Raw genomic sequence first — 18798 nt, 5'->3', positions numbered from 1 at the left:
CCTAAAAAATTATATACTTTTTTTAAATCCGCAAAGTTCTGATGCACAGATACATTCAAAAGATACTAGTATAGAAGACAGAGAACAATATGAGAAGGAAGAATATTTTATTCCCAAATCATCTCTATCCAGACCTGCCCAAGTTTCTTAACAAGTAACACCTTCAAAAGGGGGATTCAAGCAAAGAGTAATGGCTTAAAATCAGGATGTTTAAAAGAGAGGAAGAGTTTGAAGCACATGGGACAGTTAAAAAGACAAATTCGTACTTGTAACATTGTTCCCAATTATCCGCTCCCCGCTTCCTAAGAGAGGATTATTCTTCCCTGCCCCGGTAACATGAGTTTGGCCACAAGTTTCCTTTTGCCTGTGAAATGTGAGAGGATGTAACTTGAGACACTTTGAGCTAAGCTTTAAGAGTCACTGTGTGATTCTACTTTGTCCCTTTTCCTATGCCACAAGTTAGAAAAGGGGACTGCTCTTTCCGCCTGAGTCCTAGAATGAATAAGACATGGAACAGAGCAGAAGCCCAACCACAGCCTATATGACACTCGTGAGAAATGAATGTTTGCTGTTGTAAGCTGCTAAGATTTAGAGGTCATTTGTTAATGCAGCATAACTTAGTCTAAGCTGTCTGATACAGAAATCATTCCTGCTGTTATATTATTAAAAATACTTTGTGCATGATTCATGGCAGATCCAAAGGACATTCTTTTTGTAAACAGTCAAGTAAAATAAAATAAAAACAATGTTCCAAGCACAACACTGGTAAAGCAAACAAATGTAATCAAGTGATCTAAAGCATCATAATGAAACCCAGTTTCAATCATTCATTCATCTGCTCCGCCAAAATTTACTGAGCACTTGCTCTCTACAAGGCCCCAGTAACAGAGAGACACATGAGACATAGAGGACACGTATAGGAAACAAAGGGAGGGAGAGGCAAACATGCAAACAAATAATTACAGCACAGTGTGATTCGGGTTATCACAGAGGCAGGTACAAGCCCTGTCACAGTACAGGTAAGTCCTGGAAGGTTTCACAGAGAGACTCTTAGAGAGCAGGATCTTGAAGGATAAGTAGGTATGCGTTAAATGAACGAAAGGGGGGCTGACCAGCCCAGACAAAGGAATTAGCCTATAACAACACAAAGAGGCATGGAAGAACTTGGTAGGGTGAAGAGGTGAATGAACTATTGCATTCATGGAGGGAAATGAGGCTGAAGAGGCAGACTAGAGGCAGACCGCCAAGAACCTTCCAAGCCACTCTACAGAGCCCAGCGTTCACCCTTCAGGCAAGGGTAAGCCACTGGAGATTTTCCATAGATCATGACGTGATCAAATTTGCGTTGTGGAAAGATAACACCGATAGAATTATATAGCCTGGATTGGAAAAGAAGAGCCCAGAAACACCACTGTTCTCTGCTTTGATGTTTACACATTTCAACAAAGGCAAATGGCTATGTTTTATTCAAAAGGCACCTGTTAAATTGCCAAGTAAAAACAACAAAAAGCTGACTATATACAAAAGGTTTACAAGAGTCTGTAAGGAAGAAGTATCACAAACAAGATTACTGGAAAGAATTTAGAGTCACTTCTTTCTTCCTCATAAAACATTCATATTCAATCCATCCGGCTTCTCACATAGTATTCTGCTGTCATAAGCAAGCCACCCTTGGCTCACAGTAAACCACCCCAAATTTAAAATCAGAATACTAAGCAGAAACTGCTTATGAGAAGATGGAAAATTTTACATAGCCAATGAACAGATATATTTCTGACAGACAACCTTTCTGGAAACAAAATGTGTAAGGTTAACTAAGTAAAGCTTTTCTTTTTACCGTGATTACCCTGGTCTGTGACCATACACCTTAGAGGACTTCAGATGGCTAACAAAGGTCAGGACAAGAAAGTACACTGAGTTAGAATCTAGGACTAGAAGAGGCCTCTTAAACGGCTTCTGCTGAATCCCATTCTAATGCTTTGAATCTCACTACAAAGTCAGCGCCTCAAGTGACTATGCCATCGTGCTTGAGTCCCCTCCAAAGGAAAGGAAGCCACTATGTCTTGAAACAGCAATTAGATCTATAGCTAAATTAAGAGGTTATTTACTTGGCAACAGTATGTTTCACTTAACAAACGACTTACCACCAGCAAATCTAAACAACTATTTGAACCCTACAGAAATACAGAGCTATAAATACAGTAGTCTTAAGCAGATATAAGTTAAGAATAATTACAAGATCTCCTATGAGAGCCTAAAAATTTCATAAATATTTTGAAGGTCCTCAAGGGCAGAAATCTTTTCTTCTTCTATTGGGGTGTTATAGTAAAGCATAATGGTTAAGAACACAGCTCTGAAATTAGAACACCTATGTTTGAGCTCAAGTTCCACTCCTTACTGTGTGATCCTAGGCTTGCCCAACCACTCTATATCACAATTTTCTTATCCTATAATATTCATATAATAAAAATATCTACCTCATAGGACTGTTGTAAGGATTAAATGAGTTAACACTTGTAAAGCACCTGCTCATAGTAAGAATTCAATACCTATCAACTATTAAGACATTTTGGTATTGCCAGTTTCCAAAATATTGTAGACAGTCAACAAACTTTGGAGTAAATCAATCAAAATAAACATATAGTTTTATAAACTTCTAAAAAACTTTTTGGACAGAACTGTTGAAACACTTTTAAAGAAAAAAAAGACAACCATCTCTTTTCCTGTTTAAAGGGAAATTACTTGCAAAACCTATCATAAAAAATTGAGAAATAAAACCCAATTATGTAAAGATTTTTAAGAATTAGAGCTTTTACTTACATCTGGTTTGGAATGCTGAAATATCTTGAGGGGAAATTTTAAGTCTCCTTTAGCTAAAGTTACCAAGTATTCTTTTAACAGCTCATTAGCCACACCGGGAGACTGCTTCTCACAACGATGGAGAAAGGGAACCATCCACTGGTAGGCGCTTGTCACATACTTGTCCTCAGAACACTGAAAATATAATTAACCAAAACAAACACACACACATTAAATATTTGATTATACCAGACAACAAGTTCTAAAGCTCACAGATAATCAGACTGACGTTAAACAGTGAAAGCCCAACACTTTCTAAAACAGATACTCCAGTTCACCCCTCACATGGAGACTGACAGGCAGCTGGAGAGTCCCCTTCTGCCTGGGGCTAGGACAGCTAACAGCACAACAGACTCCTGAGCACCATGATCACTCTGGGGTCTCTCACAGCCCAGGCCCAGCTCTGGAAGACAAACGCTGCTACTACTACTCGCTCATGAGGTCTTCCAGAACAAAGAGAGGGTCCACCCCAAAAGTGTGTGTGTGTGTGTGTGTGTGTGTGTGTGTGTGTGTGTGTAAAGAGAGTCAGAGACCATAGGCCAACAGAAAGTGTGAAACAGAAAAAAGCAGAGAAAGAGAGAGAAGCATGAAGAAGTTATAGAAAGAAGCCACTTGAGAATAGTCTCATGTATAAAATCCCAGATTCTCTCCCTTCCTTTTCCTCTTCCTCTGTTTCATTTTGCCCCTTTATATCTACCTTCACAAAACTCTAAATGACACACATAATTTTACTCATTATCCCTGAGATTATACAATCTCTTCTCCTAATTACCCCAGGAGATATACTTAAATCTCTTAAGAGGAGTTACATGTAACGTAGATTAATTTTCATGGGTTGGATTATCAGGAAAAGAAAGAAATAAGAGAAAGGGAAGATAGTGACAGAGGGAGAGAGAAAAGGGGGATTGATAAGAGGGAGAAAGATGATGAGAAAGAGAAGGAAAGAGAAAAGGAGATGAAAAAGACAGAATGAGAGAGAGGGAAGAATCGAGGGAGAAAACATGTCAGGCAGCTGTGACTCCATCCCTTATACGGCCCATTCACACCAGGCTGCCAAAGAGCAAAAGACTAAAAAGAGTATTGGACCTCCTTGGCCCATCATTCTCATCTCAATGTGTCTCACTTAGTAGAACCCAGGTTCTAACTTTGAGAAGTGTACTTTCTCTCCAGGATGACCCAAGGAAAAATCTAAGAATGGCTGGGCAAATTCTCTAAAACATAGCAACCCTCAAGCCAAGATGCTGTCTTCACACAAACACTCAACCAGCCCTTTGAACTCCAGCACTTTCTTTCTCTAAGACCTTGAAATATATAAGTGGTTGGGAATTCTAACGCAGTGAAGGATTAGAAACATGATTACTAGAATGACAACTAGTTTAGAAATATGCCTAGCTGGAAGGAAAAAAATTATATACAGATGAGTATGAATAAAGAGCAAGCAAGGTACAAAAACAGCCAAAATGGATTTAGATGCCTTCAGTAATTTATTCATAAAATTTGATTTTTTTTTTCTTTCTAAGATCGGCACCTGAGCTAACAACTTGCCAATTTTTCTTTTTTTTTTTTTGCTTTTTCTCCCCAAATCCTCCCAGTAGATAGTTGTATACTTTTAGTTGTGGGGCCTTCGAGCTGTGGCATGTGGGATGCCGCCTCAGCATGGCCTGATGAGCAATGCCATGTCCACGCCCAGGATCTGAACCTGCGAAACCCTGGGCCACCAAAGCGGAGCGCGCGAACTTAACCACTCGGCCATGGGGCCAGCACCTGATTTGGTTTTTTTTTGAAGTCAAGAAACCTTCCTTTATTTACTAAGTTCTCAGGCTTGGAGGACATTTCATCTTTGGCTTTGAGACACACATTAATCACAGTACATAAGGAATGCTTAAAAAGAAAGTCAAAATAAAACCTACACTATTCATCAGTAATCTTAGTTTTTCAATGTCTTTCATCTGCTGGAGTTCTTTCAAGGTTAGGGTTAAGTCACAGCCGGCTTCATAAACCAATGCTTCCAGAGTAACCAAATTATCACACAGAGCCAGCAACCCAGGAATGCTCCGCTCCATTCCAAGTCGAATAAGTGACAAAGCACAGTCAACCTAAAATGGAAAAGTCATAGTAAGTCTCTGATTATTATATCTTTTCCATATAGTCTAAAATAAAAGCCTCCAATACAGAATCTAATTCTTGTAATCATTTTCTATAAAATCACATTATCAGTAACATACATGTTTTATTCAGTACAAAAACATTAGAGTTCTTTATCAAATATATCAGCCTTAAACTGTATCAAAAGAATCAAACCATCAGCAAGAAATACTGAAGATAAAGATACTCAGAGGAAGACAACCATCTTAAGTTCACACAGCACTGCAGTTTACAGAGAAGTTTTACATATAGTTTGTCTATTTAATTCTCACATTAACAAGCAGAAAAAAACCCACATAGCTAGTGAGTGCTATTGCCAAATTAATCCTATTTTCACTATACCACTCTGCTCCAAAAAGAATGTTTGGCTTTTATATTCGTGTTCAGTACCTACCTTCCACAGTGCCTCTCACACAAAAGGCATTCAGTAAATTCTTGGCGAACGCCTAACTCTGATGGACACTTTTTCTGTCTCAATTAAAATATTTAGACCTCACTTAGACTAAAATGAAGAATGATTTCCCCATAGATGCTCAGCACACAGCAATTTGACTCCTATCACTTGATCAGGTTTATGAAATGACATATTCTGACTGAGGGCAATATCATCTAATGTGGCCTTAACCCATAGTGCCTCGTACCGCTCCTTACTTACTCCCCTACTCCTAGACTAATAACTTTATTGAGAACTTACTATGAATTCAGCACCATTCTAAGTGTTAGGAATATAAAAATAAATGGGACGAAGCGTCTTCCTTCAAAGATCTCTCCATCTCGTAGTGAAACACAATCCGATAAATCCACAGTTGAAGTAGAGCGAGGTAAGTGCTGTGGATGACTGGGATCTCAAAGAAAAGGGCACGTAGCCCAACCTGAGAGTGTCGCAGTCTCCCAGAGTGGGGAACACGTACAATGCACTTTCAAGAATGAATGGATATTAGTAGGTGAAGAAGGAAGAGAGACAGGAGCACAGCATGGAAGGCAGAGATGCACAATGTGTGGTGAAAGTACAATTGGTTCCAGAAGACTGAAAAGAAGGTACGAGGTGAAGAGATGAGAAGCATGGCTAGAGCAGGGGGAGGAGCCAGATAATGAAGCCTGCTGCTTGCTGAGCTAAGGAATTTGCAGTTTATCCTGAAACGGAACCACTACCAAAGGATTTTCAACTGAAGCATGTCATAAATAGGTTTACATGCTTCAGAAAGAATATTAGTAAGTATTTATTGAATGACGAATGAAATGTGAATGATGAATTGGAAATGGACCGGACTGAAAACAGGCAGACTAGTTAGGAGCACCACAATTACTGGAATGGGGGACAGCAATATATAAGGGGTAAGCCAAAGAACATGAGCCACACGGAGGAGACTAACATGAATGGCTAAGACAAGAAGAAAGAAGAAGTGAAAATGGCACGACAGAAGGCTAAGCAGAGGAGACTGCAGGAAAGAGGAAGCAGTGGTGTCGAAGGACAGTGCTGTTAAATAACAAAGGAGGGGACTCTGACGTTAAGAGGTGGTAATGTCTTACTGGGAGCCTCACTGATGCAGCTGCAGGAGAGTAGTAAGAGCAGCCAGGCTCCAGGGAACGAGGAGTAAGCAAACGCTGAGAAAGTGATTATGAAGAGCAAAGAGACTATTTCTGAGCTGAGCTATGATGGAAAGAAGACAACTAAAGCAGAAGCCAGGGAGAATATGGCTCTGATTTATGTTTTTTGTATTTATAAAATAGGAGTGATTTGAACTTTATGTAAAAAAAAAAAAAAAAGGAAAAAAGGTAATAAACACAGTAGAAAAGGAGAGGTTGAAGCTACAGGAGACAGCAAATAGATGACCGAGAGAACAACTCTGAGCATGGGAGTGTGGAATCCAGAGTACAGGTAAAGAAAACAAGTAGCTTGAACGCAAGAAGAAAGATGTCTTCCCCTGGGAAAAACTGGAAAAAGTAAGGACAAATGGAAGGGAATTCTCAAATTTTCCAATGAAATACAAAGCAAAATCTTTTCTGAGAAGGATGAGGAGGTGGTGGGGTAGAAGACAGGAGGAGAGGACAGCCAGGCGATGCATAGAAAAAATGCAAAGCAATATTCGAGGAGCACCCAAAGCCCTTCAAAGACGCAGGGACTCACCAGTGAAGACAAGGTGAAAAAAGAAGAAACGCATTTGCAGTTGGAAAGAGTGGCGCAGTAACTACAAGGGGAAAAGCTAGAGGCAGGTAAGGCATGAGGCAAACAGGAGGGATCTGCTAATACTTCAACAGACAAATGTTTTTAACTTAATGTCTAGTAATAAAAATACAGTTCACGTCTGGAAGAATACATCTACCCGTATACCAATTAAAAAAAAACTCTCCCCCAGATGAATTTTCAGAAAGCATGAAGAAAATGATGCATAAAACATAACCTTGTGCAAGTAATAGTTTGAACACATATACATTATCAGAGTGTAATACACTTACTAATTTTGCGACCCAGATTCATTTTTCTAATACCAACTTTGAATTTGTTACCTTCCTAAAAGTTACTGAAGTAAAAATCCTTTAAAATCAAATTACTGACACCTTAAACGAAAACAAGCTCTAATACAACTTAGAGAATTATACCACAGATTCTGAGCCCTCAGTGGATAAATTTCACCACTATACATTATTCTTACATCAACAAACAAGTTTTGCTAAAGGCATTTGTAGACACTAAGGAAAAAGAAGTCCCACATCAGTTAAACCTCTAAAAGTGAAAAAGATAAAACCATGACAGCTATCACTTTGATTGTAGCATAAGGCACATGAAACATCGATATCTAAAATGAAGCTAAAGAACAATACCTCTGTTATAAGTATTTTTAAATAAATGAGAGAAAGAAGGACCACAAATCAGCTAAATAAAGCACCCCCAAATCACTTTTCTTTCTTCACAATTATTCCTAATTACTCAAAAAAGAATTCAAGATGTCTAGGAATTATTACTAGACTGTTAAAAAATCTACATTTCAGAAAGCTTTATAGTTTTTTTTTTAATAGACTATTTTTTAGGGCTGTTTTAGGTTCACAGCAGAAATGAGCAGAAAGCACAGAGATTTCCCATAGAGCGCCCTGCCCCCACATATGCACAAACTCCTGTATTATCAACGTCCCCCACCAGAGTGGTACATTTGCTACGGTCAATGAACCTACATTGACACATCATAATCACTTGAAGTCCACAGCTTACACTAGAGCTCACTCTTGGTGGTGTACATTCTATGGGTTTGGACAATGTATAACACGTATTCACCGTTATGGTATTGTACAGAGTACTCTCACTGTCTTAAAAATGCTCATTCTCCACCTATTCATCCCTCCCCCACCAACCCCGGGCAACCACTGATCTTTTTGCTGTCTCTATTGTTTTGTCTTTTCCAAAATGTCATATAGTTGGAATCATACAGTACATAGCCTTTTCAGGTTGTCTTCTTTCACTTAGCAATATGCATTTAACATGCCTCCATAGCTTACTTCTTTTTTAGCACTGGATAATATTCCATTGTATGGATATGCCACAGTTTATTTATCCATTCACCTACTGAAGAACATCTTGGTTCATTAACTATAAGAAAGGTACCACTCAAATGCAAGCTGTTAATAATAATAGGGACAACTAGTGTGTGGGATAACTAGTGGGTGGGGTGGAGGTGAGAGGGGGGAATATGGAAACTCTCTGTACTTTCTAAAAATACCTAAAACCTAAACGCCTCTAAAAAATGTATATAAAGTAAATAAACAAGAACAGATTAGTGTAAAGAAAATTGATAATTTATTTCGCATACAAGTATGGCCCTTTTTCTTTTTTTGTTACAGCTATTCTTAAAGACCTGAATGATGATTAAAATTTGGGTTACAAAATATTTAAACACTAAACATTGAGGAGTCATTACTGATCTCTTGAAATGCATGAGGCTGGTTGCCCAGGACTTTTTAAAGGCATGAGAAATTTTTTTAATTCTCATTCTTGGCTCATTTGACAGAACAACCTAGAAATCAGTTTTTTTTAATGTATATATAAATACACATGTACATACACTTTTCTCCTTACTCTCAAGAAGCTATATCTAGAATTTCAGCTAAAAAACCACAAAGTGCTCAGACAAAACTGGTCCATAAAGCAGGATCCTTTGTCTTGTTAGCCAGAGACAATAAATAGTAAACTACATGCATTTGTAAAATTTCGGTAAATCACATGATGCCACTGGAGTCTTAAAAGATGTCTAGATGCATGATTACACAACCTACATTTGCCTGTACAAAAATGTGCTTCATTGGCTCACTTAAGAGCTTTCTTCATCAATTATTACCAAGTGAGTTTCTTCTGTAATGGCAAAGTAATAATGACTTTCTTTAAGGTGACCAATATGAACTGGTCATTTCCAGATGCGTGATATTGCTAAGACTACAGTTCTCAATGGCAGAGCTGTCCACCAAGAGGCATTCTGACACTCTGAGGAAGCATTTCATCCATCACAGGAATTAGTGGCATCTACTGACATTAAGTGGGTGGAAGCCAGGAATGCCAGACATCATGCTGTGTGCAGGGCAGTTCCGCAAAACCAACTCGTCCTAATTCCTGCCGACCTTTCAAATGTCCTGAAAACCAAATTACAATGATCAGAGTCCAGACAGATCTCAACTTCATTTAACATTTGCACAAAATTCTATTTTGTATGGTTTAATTTACACTGAATTTTCTTGGAATGCAGGTACTGTATAATCAAGGGAAGATTTTACTTTGTTTTGTTCAAAATTTTACCATGAGTTGTTTGCATCCAAGACAACAATTTGTGGTATTTGACTCAACAATACAACATACCTAAATCTGTCTATTTCAGTTGTCTTATTCAACGTGATTTCTCACTGACTACTTCCTAGTGTAGTCATGATCAAGCATTTACATATTTTATTTATTCTACATATTGAAGTAAAGTCATAACATTAACCATTTTGGAAATTATTTTTGTAAATAAGAATTGTCTATGATTTTCACATCAGGATAATAAGGAAGCATTACAAAATATTTGCTACAAAAAAAGATACTATGGGTCTGAAAATCGAGAACCACTTTTTTTAGATTAATTCATCTTACTCTCAGTCATTAAGATTTGTGTAACTGTCCATTTTTATAGGGACCCTATAGGAAAGATTATCCAGAGACCTGGGTTTTGTCTGGCTCTGCCACTGTGTGTCGCTGAGCAAGTCGCTCACTTTCCTTTCTGGGAAATTTAACTATCTATAACTGAGAGAATTTGACTAGATCATCACCAAAGATTCTTTTCATGCTGATAGCTTAGGATTCTAAACATTTTCAAATGTGCTATGGTCCTCAGCCATCTTCAAAAACCTAGATAGCCAATCACAAATATTCTTGACCATCCTCCAAAAAGTGTGGTTTATAAGATTGCCATCAACTCCAGCAAACAATTCATCTTCAATTCTACGAATACTGAAAATAGAAATTAGATTAAATAGGAATTCAAGAAGACTATCAACTGGAGATACAGGGTTGTGGAAACACACTAAGCAGAAATTTAAACAAAGGGGACATATTCCTTCCCACGGTATTGCTGCTCATCAGACCCCCTGGAATCACCCTTTCCATCAACGAAAAACTGATGGTAGGACAGGTGGTCCAAAGCCAAGACTGTGAGCAGAAAGAAAAAGCCATCCATTGGCCAGACCCTGAATGAGATTTCAAAGAGCATTCTGCCATTCTTGGCTTTGAATTAACAACTTCTGTTCTCTAAGATGAAGACAACTATTCCTTACAGTGGCAGAGCACTCAATTAGCAGAATTTTTAATGTCATCCCCTGTATACTTGCTTTGTTTTCACAGACTCTGGTACAAGAACTAACTCCATGAGAAAACCAAGGTACAGAAAAGGTAGGTAGCAGGTCCAGAGTTATCAGGTCTGTTTGTGGAAGAGTCAAGATTAGTATTGAGGTATCCTAAGCTTCAGTACAATCCTCATCTCTCTCTTCCACACCCCCTCTCTGATGCATCTCAGTAAAGGCATATGGAGACTGAGGAAAATCAGGCTTGGAATTAAAGGAAGACACCAGAAACAGAGCCTTGAAAGGGGCTCCTGAAAAGCAAAATAACAATCAACTACAATACTGCAATATGACAGAGGACTAGCCAAGCATTTCTAGGTTGATGCAATCTTTTAAATGAACAGGGTATTAAGCCTATTAAAAATATACAGAAAATCTAGGACAGTATATACCATATTTTGCAGCTTACATTTTAAAAAAAGATTTTGAACTTTTCTTGTATGTAGTTGCTCTTTAAGAATCAAAAAAAAGAGACAAAAGCTTCTGAGGCAAAGGATAAATGAACAAAAGTAATAAGAAATATTCATTTCATCCCTTGCAAACCATAGACATGATTCCTGGCAACACTGTGAGCAGCCTCTACATGCACTGAATCCTAAGGATCCCACGCAGCCCCGCTGCCTCGCTGAGCAGATGTCATTCTCCCCTCACCTGTCGGGCATAATGCTCTATTTCCTCTGCTCTGCTCTGATACCAGTCCATAACCTTCTCCACTGCAAGCTGGCTTGTCCTGAACCTCAGCAACTCGGGCTGGGCAGCATATAAGAATTCACTTTCATCTTGGAGACTTGGTTCAACCACCATTCTGCAAAGCACAAAAAGAACAATTAACAACTTACTGAAATGCTGGGAAAAGTTATAATTTTATGAAAGAAAAAGAGAGAGAGAGAGACAGGGACAGAGACAGGGAGAGAGTGGTTGAAGAGACAGGGAGTATGTACGTTCGTCTTGAGGGGTGTGTTTGTTTTCTTGTATATATGTGCACACTTAGAAGACAAATGAGACATTTTTTAGGATGTTTAATTTATTTTCCTATTAGTTTCCCAATTTAAAAATTCAGAATGGGACAATAAATCAAAACAACTACGCCACAAATCAATCAAATAAGTATTAACAAAATCAAAATCACCCTGGGAAGCTTTTACAAAATGCACGTGGCTGGTGCCTGCCACAGACCTACTAAATCAAAACGACCAGTGATGGCCAGCCAGGCTAGCTTAGGAAAACACTCCCAGGAGATTCCAATTCAAATATAAATTAAGAAATCTTGTTTCACATGTTCATAAAAGTAAGAGAAAATACACCTGATTTATGTTGCTAATATACCTTTACTAGGTGTCAGTAACATAGCACTGCACTGACATTTGCAAAATACGGAACAGCTCTACACCATTCACCATCAGGAGTGAAAGAGAAACAACATCTAGAGGAACAGACACAAGGATAATGTCACACGGATCACAGATTATGAGTTTTTATGAGGATGATCCTGGCCAATTCCCTTCCATGGTTAAGGACTAAACAGAAAAAACTTAAACTAAGATTTCTTGGATAGACATATGGGAAAATGCTGTGTCCCATTAGGGACATTCATTTATTTAAAGTAAGTCAATAGTAAATGACAGATGCCATAATTGTTACTATTATAAGGCAAGGGGCTTTGGAATCATAACTGAAGCTGACGCACAATTCCATCACTAAAAGCTGTGAAACCTTGCATAAATTACTTAGCTAAAACTAGACTAAGATTTGCGTTATTCATATAAAAATGGGAATAATACTATGCAAAAATATTCAAAATCACATTAAGAAAGTACACTGTCTGGCACAGAGCAGGTGCTTAATTTCTATTTATAGGTATTATTTTTATTAGAATTACTAGTGGCTGTAACACATGACCAGACACAAACCCCATAAATATTTGGGCATTTTACCCACATCTTACACAAGCTGCTGTGCTTACGACTGGCAGTCCTTTACTCACAGTCTCACTATTGTCATGGACATTCTGACCAGTGACTTTTCCCCATCACTGCCACACAAAAATCCCAGCACCTCCCCCTAATATTCCCCTTAGAAAAGGTGACCCAGGGGCCGGCCCAGTGGCATAGTGGTTAAGTTGACATGCTCCACTTCAGCGACCCAGGGTTCACAGGTTTGGATCCCAGGCACAGACCTGCACACCACTCATCAAGCCATGCTGTGGTGGTTTCCCACATTCAAAATAGAGGAAGACTGGCACAAATGTTAGCTCAGCAGCAATCTTCCTCAAGCAAAAAGAGAAGGACTGGCAATGGATGTTAGCTCAGGGCCAATCTTCCTCACCAAAACAAGAAAAAGAAAAAAAGGGTTAACCCATTTCAGCAGAGAAAAATACCCACAAGCAACTTTGAGATATATATACGTATATATATATATACACGTGTATATATATATATATACGTATATATATGTATTTTTTTTTTTTTGCTGAGGAACATTCACCCTGAGTTAACATCCACTGCCAGTCCTCCTCTTTTTTTTTTTTTGGAGGAAGATTAGATCTGAGCTAACATTTGTGCCAAACTTCCTCTATTTTGTGTGTGGGTCATTGCCACAGCATGGCTGGTGAGTAGAGTAGGTCTGCACCCAGGATCCAAACCCATGAACCTGGGCCACCAAAGTGGAGTGCATAAACTTAACCACTTGACCCTGGGGCCAGGCCCTCCTTTGATACATTTTTCAGTACTTCTCTTCCCTCAGTACCATTTGAGAGAATTTAACCACATTCTCCTGCCAGAAACATGCTTGTCTTTCATTCCAGTATGCCATATAGCATCAACATTTCTCTCATCTTTCTGGTTGCTCTTTTTTCAGTCCTCTTGCTAGAATATCCTCTTCTAGCCGACCAGTAAATACTAGCTCTTCCAAATGCTGAGCGCAGCTCTCGTCTCACTCTATGCGTCTAGGTCTCCCCTTCAGCTCTACATATAAATTACCACAGACATTACAAAAACTACCATATTTTTACCCCCAACCCAGACTTCACTTACAAGCTCCAAAATCTTCAAAATCTTCCTGCTATTTACTCTTAGATATTTCACAAGGATTTCAAATGCAACAAGATCAAAACTAAATTCATGATATCCTCAGGTAATATAGCTATCTTTTTAAAAACAGAAACCTAATTATGTCATCTCCATGCCCACATTTTTATAGCTTGTAATCTGCCTTAAAACATTCTAGCCTCACCCTGGTGTCGGTCTCACTTTTGTTCTGTATACTTCGACAATACAGATCTTATTTTCAGTCCTTGAAGGGGGCCTTGCCTTGAACCTTCCAACGTGCTCTTCGCTCTGCTTAGAATGCTCACTCCTCTCATTCACCAAACTCATCCTCCACTGAGTTAAATCTTACTCATCCTTCAAATCTAGGATTTCACATCACTGCCCCGGGAGCAGCCTCCTTGACCTCCACCAAGTTGAGGTTGCCCTATCACATGCTCCCAGGGAACCCTGCACTTTTCTCTCACAGCGCTCGTCACGTTAGTACTTGACAGTGGCAGCATCTTTCCTGCCAGATTATGTACTTCATAAGAATAGATACTGCATGTTTTTCTTCCTTCAATATTCTTGAATCTAACAGAGGAAAGACATTAATTAAAAGAAAAGGCAACAAGATACGGCCTGTACTACTGAAAATTTGTATCATCTTCAGAAGCACCTTTTCTTCTGTCAAACTTTTCCAGGCTTTTCATTTTTATAGTTTTATGAGTTCCAGCACAGCAAGTTTTCTTACATTTTAGCTTGCTGTGCCCAGTCTGAGAAGAAATGTCCTCATTCCACTTATCTACTTGTTAGAATCATTAAAAGGCACAGGCTAAGAAGAACCAGGAAGTATCAGACAAACAGGACAGTGGACTCTGTCAAAGGCACCATCTTAAAGTGAGAGGCATGCAGTCAACAGCATCATCACACCTTTCCCTGCCTCCATATCCACCGGCATCAACTCCCACCTTTTCAAACGTAGCTACCTTTTCAATCGCTCATTACAATTGGTAAATGAGGACTTCTAGTTAAATATGGCTGACACATACAAAGCACTAAGCTACACTTTCTCCTGAAACACCACTGAAACAACAGTAAAATATTTTTAAAAGGAAGCAGGGGCAAGGTAAATACTCAAGGAGGATCGGGATAGTTGGAGTAAAAAGAGACTAAACCATTATCTTCCCTTCTATGAAGTCCACAGCTAACGCCTGGAGCTAAAACATCAAGAAGTAGCTATGCAATTATCTTACTCAGAGAGTGGAGTAAAGACCAAAACAATCATTTAAAATAATTTAAGTAGTTCCTTCCAGAGGGCAGGATATGGAAGAAGCAAAACAAAGGACTATGGGTTTTGGTGTTTGCTCATTTTTTTGTTAAACAAGTTTTGCAGAAACTTTAACTCTATAATCTATTTGCAAATATATACAACTTTAATAAAAATTAAAAATAATATTTTAAAATCAAATAATAGCAAAAACACAGCAGGATATTCAATTGCTATCACACTAAAACTCACTGAAGTGAAAAAGGTAGCTAAGAGTTACATATTCTATTAACTCAGATATCAAAACTGAAAGAAACAAAACTAAGGGAAGGCAATGTCATCATCCTGGCAGTGTGAGAGGATCCACTTGTCTCTCCTCTTCAACCTACAGCAAATAAAACATTCATAACCCAACAAAGGCTACACTGCCCAACACACCACAACATCAGTACATATGAAGTTGGTGGATCGGAGCACAAAGAGGAGGCGAACGGGGGGAAAAGCAGAGCAGCGCCCAGCCACCCAGCCACAGAGAATCTGGTGGGCAGCAGAGGAGGCACGCAAATAACTCCAGTGTCCTGGTCACGGCAGTGCCCACACCCATGTGGAGCACAGTAGCCACAAAAGTGGAGCCCCATGCCACAACTCAGAGCCTGGTAACAGCAGCAGAGGCATGCATGTGACTCTAGCCTTGCAAACAGAGCAGTGCATGCAGCCACAAGGAAACAAGCAACAGTGGAGATGGTACCCAACAACCCAACTCACTCCCACCTCTCTCCCTTCTCCCATCCCACTGGCAGTGGTTCTGATCCAGGCGATCCCAGACACAAGAGAGGCATCAGCCATCCCTATACCCCCAGCAACAAAGCCAATGCCTGCAGCCATACCAGCAACAGCAAGGCATCAGTGACCCCTAGAATTGCAGACAGTGATGACGAGAGTTCTGGCAACACCCGAATAGAGGTAGTGGAGGGTGGAAAGTGCCAACCACCAAATACAGCAAGAGGCAGCTCAGGTAAGAGAAACCAAAAACTGTTGATGTAGCGTTACCTACTGAAAAAAAAACAAAAAAAGAAAAGGCCTCTAATCTCCAATCAGTTGAATAATCAGGATCAAAAGAAACAAAGCAATAGCTAAATAAAAAAGGTATTCCCTATGACAATGTGCCAACAGAGGAATAACTCATCAAGCACCAAGAAGAGCCATGTTAACATAGCATCAAAAAAATAAAAATACCACTTCTTCAAAAACCAAATATAAAGTCATGAAAGATTGTGATCTAACTGATAAGGAATTCAAATTAGCTGTTATGAAAAAACTCAACAAGCTACAAGAAGATTCAGAAAGGCAGTCCAACGAGCTCAGGAATAAAATTAATAAACAGAAGAAATACTTTACCTAAGAAATTAAAACTCTATAAAGGAAGCAAACAGAAGTTCTGTAGCTAAAGAACTCAATAAATGAGATGAAGAATAAAGTAGAAAGCACCAGAAATCGAGCAGACCATATGGAAGAGAGAATTAGTGAGCTCAAAGATAGAAATCTAGAAATGATGCAGGGAGAAGAGGAGAAAGAACTAAGGTTTTTTTAGAAATGAAATTCTACAGGAATTATCTAACTCCATTAGAAAGGGCAACATGAGAATAATGGGTATCCCAGAAGGGGAAGAGAGAGACAAGGGAGCCGAGAGCTTATTTAAAGAAATAATAGCTGAGAAATTCCCAAACCTGGGGAAAGAACTGGCTATAGAAATCCATGAAGCTAAGAGAACACCTAATTATCTCAATGTAAAAAGATCTTCTTCAGGGTCAGCCTGGTGGCATAGTAGTTAAATTTGCATGCTCCACATAGGTGGCCCAGGGTTCACAGGTTCGGGTCATGGGTGCAGACCTAGCACCACTCGTCAAGCCATGCTATGGCGGCATCCCACATAAAACAGAGGAAGGCTGGCACAGATGTTAGCTCAGGAACAATCCTCCTCAAGCAAAAAAGAGAGGAAGATTGGCAACAGTTGTTAGCTCAGGGCCAATCTTCCTCACATACACAAAAAAAGACTTTCTCCAAGACGCATGATAATAAGACTGTCAAAATTCAATGACAGAGAAAGAATATTAAAAGCAGCCAGGGGGAGAAAAAAAAAAAAAACAATAACCTACAAGGGAACAACCACTAAGCTTATCAGCAGATTTCTCAACAGAAACTCTACAGGCCAGGAGACAGTGGTATGATATATTCAAAAAATGGAAGATAAATAACTGTCAGCCAAGAATACTTTATCCAGCAAAGTTATCCTTCAGATATGAGGAGAAATAAAGGCTTTCCAAGACAAAAGCTGAGGGAGTTCATCACCAATGGACTTACAAGAAAAGTTGCAAGGAGCTCTCCTACCTGAAATGAAAAGACATAGGTATACAAAACTTTGAACAAGGTGATAAATAGACAGACAGAATCAGAATACTGCAACTCTGTATCAGAATAGGATGGTAAACACTTAATTATAACACAAAGGTAAGGGAAAGAAAGCATTAAAAATAACTATAAGCACTTCAATTTGGTAACAAACTCACAACATAAAAACATAATTTGGAACAACAAAAACAAAGAAGGGGAGGGGCCCGGACCAGTGGCATAATGGTTGAGTTCACGTGCTCCACTTTGGTGGACCAGGATTTGTGGGTTTGGATCCCAGGTGTGGACTACACATTGCTCATCAAGTGATGCTGTAGCGGCATCCTACATACAAAGTGGAGGAGGAGTGGCACTGATATTAGCTCAAGGACAATCTTCCTCAAGCAAAAAGAGGAGGATTGGCAACAGATGTTAGCTCAGGGCCAATCTTCCTCACCAAAAAAAAAAAAAAAACCCACATAGAAGGGGAAAAGAAAAACAACAGAACCTGTATAGGCAAATAAAGATAAAATGCTATCAGCAGAAAAAGAGACTATCTTATCTATGAGACCTTTTATACAAACCTCATGATAACCAAAAAATAAAAATTCAGGGCATTGACACAAAATATAAAAAAAGAGGAAACAGAAAAACATCACAGAAAACAACCAAACTGAAATGGCAGACATAACACAAGGGGAAAAAATGGAAATATAGAGCACCTGGAAAACGAAAGATAACATGGCAGTTTTAAGTCTTAATATATCAATGATCACTCTAAATGTAAATAGATTGAATTCACCATCAAAAGACCCAGAATGGATAAATACATTAAAAAATAAGACCCAACAACACACTGCCTCTAGGAAACCTATCTCAACTCTAAAGACAAACATAGGCTCAAAGTGAAAGGATGAAAGATGATACTACAAGACAATGACAACCAAAAGAAAGCAGGTGTAGCCATACTTATATCAGACAAAATACTCCAAGCCAAAAACATAACAGGAGACAAAGGTAGATATTTTATAATGATAAAAAGAATAATACATCAAGAAGATATAACATTTATTAATATATATATACATAACAGGAGACAAAGGTAGATATTTTATAATGATAAAAAGAATAATACATCAAGAAGATATAACATTTATTAATATATATATGTACCAAACATAGGAGCACCAAAATATAAAAAGCAATTATTAAAAGACCTAAAAGGAGAAATTGATAGCAACATGGTAATAGCAG

General features: G+C 38.7%; 1 protein-coding gene across 1 annotated transcript in view; it reads right to left on the bottom strand.

Moving 5' to 3' along the window:
* NBAS (NBAS subunit of NRZ tethering complex) overlaps positions 1–18798 on the bottom strand; it is a 331876-nt gene that overhangs the window by 189465 nt on the left and 123613 nt on the right. The window contains exons 23-25 of the mRNA XM_014731302.3: positions 11515–11668; positions 4770–4955; positions 2821–2994 (exon numbers count right to left, since the gene is read on the bottom strand). Coding sequence (XP_014586788.2) covers positions 2821–2994; positions 4770–4955; positions 11515–11668 — 514 coding nt within the window. The remainder of the gene's footprint in view (positions 1–2820; positions 2995–4769; positions 4956–11514; positions 11669–18798) is intronic.

This window comes from Equus caballus, chromosome 15 (genome assembly GCF_041296265.1).
Source record: "Equus caballus isolate H_3958 breed thoroughbred chromosome 15, TB-T2T, whole genome shotgun sequence".
Lineage (NCBI taxonomy): Eukaryota > Metazoa > Chordata > Mammalia > Perissodactyla > Equidae > Equus > Equus caballus.
This window is presented reverse-complemented; position numbering and strand designations above follow the sequence as displayed.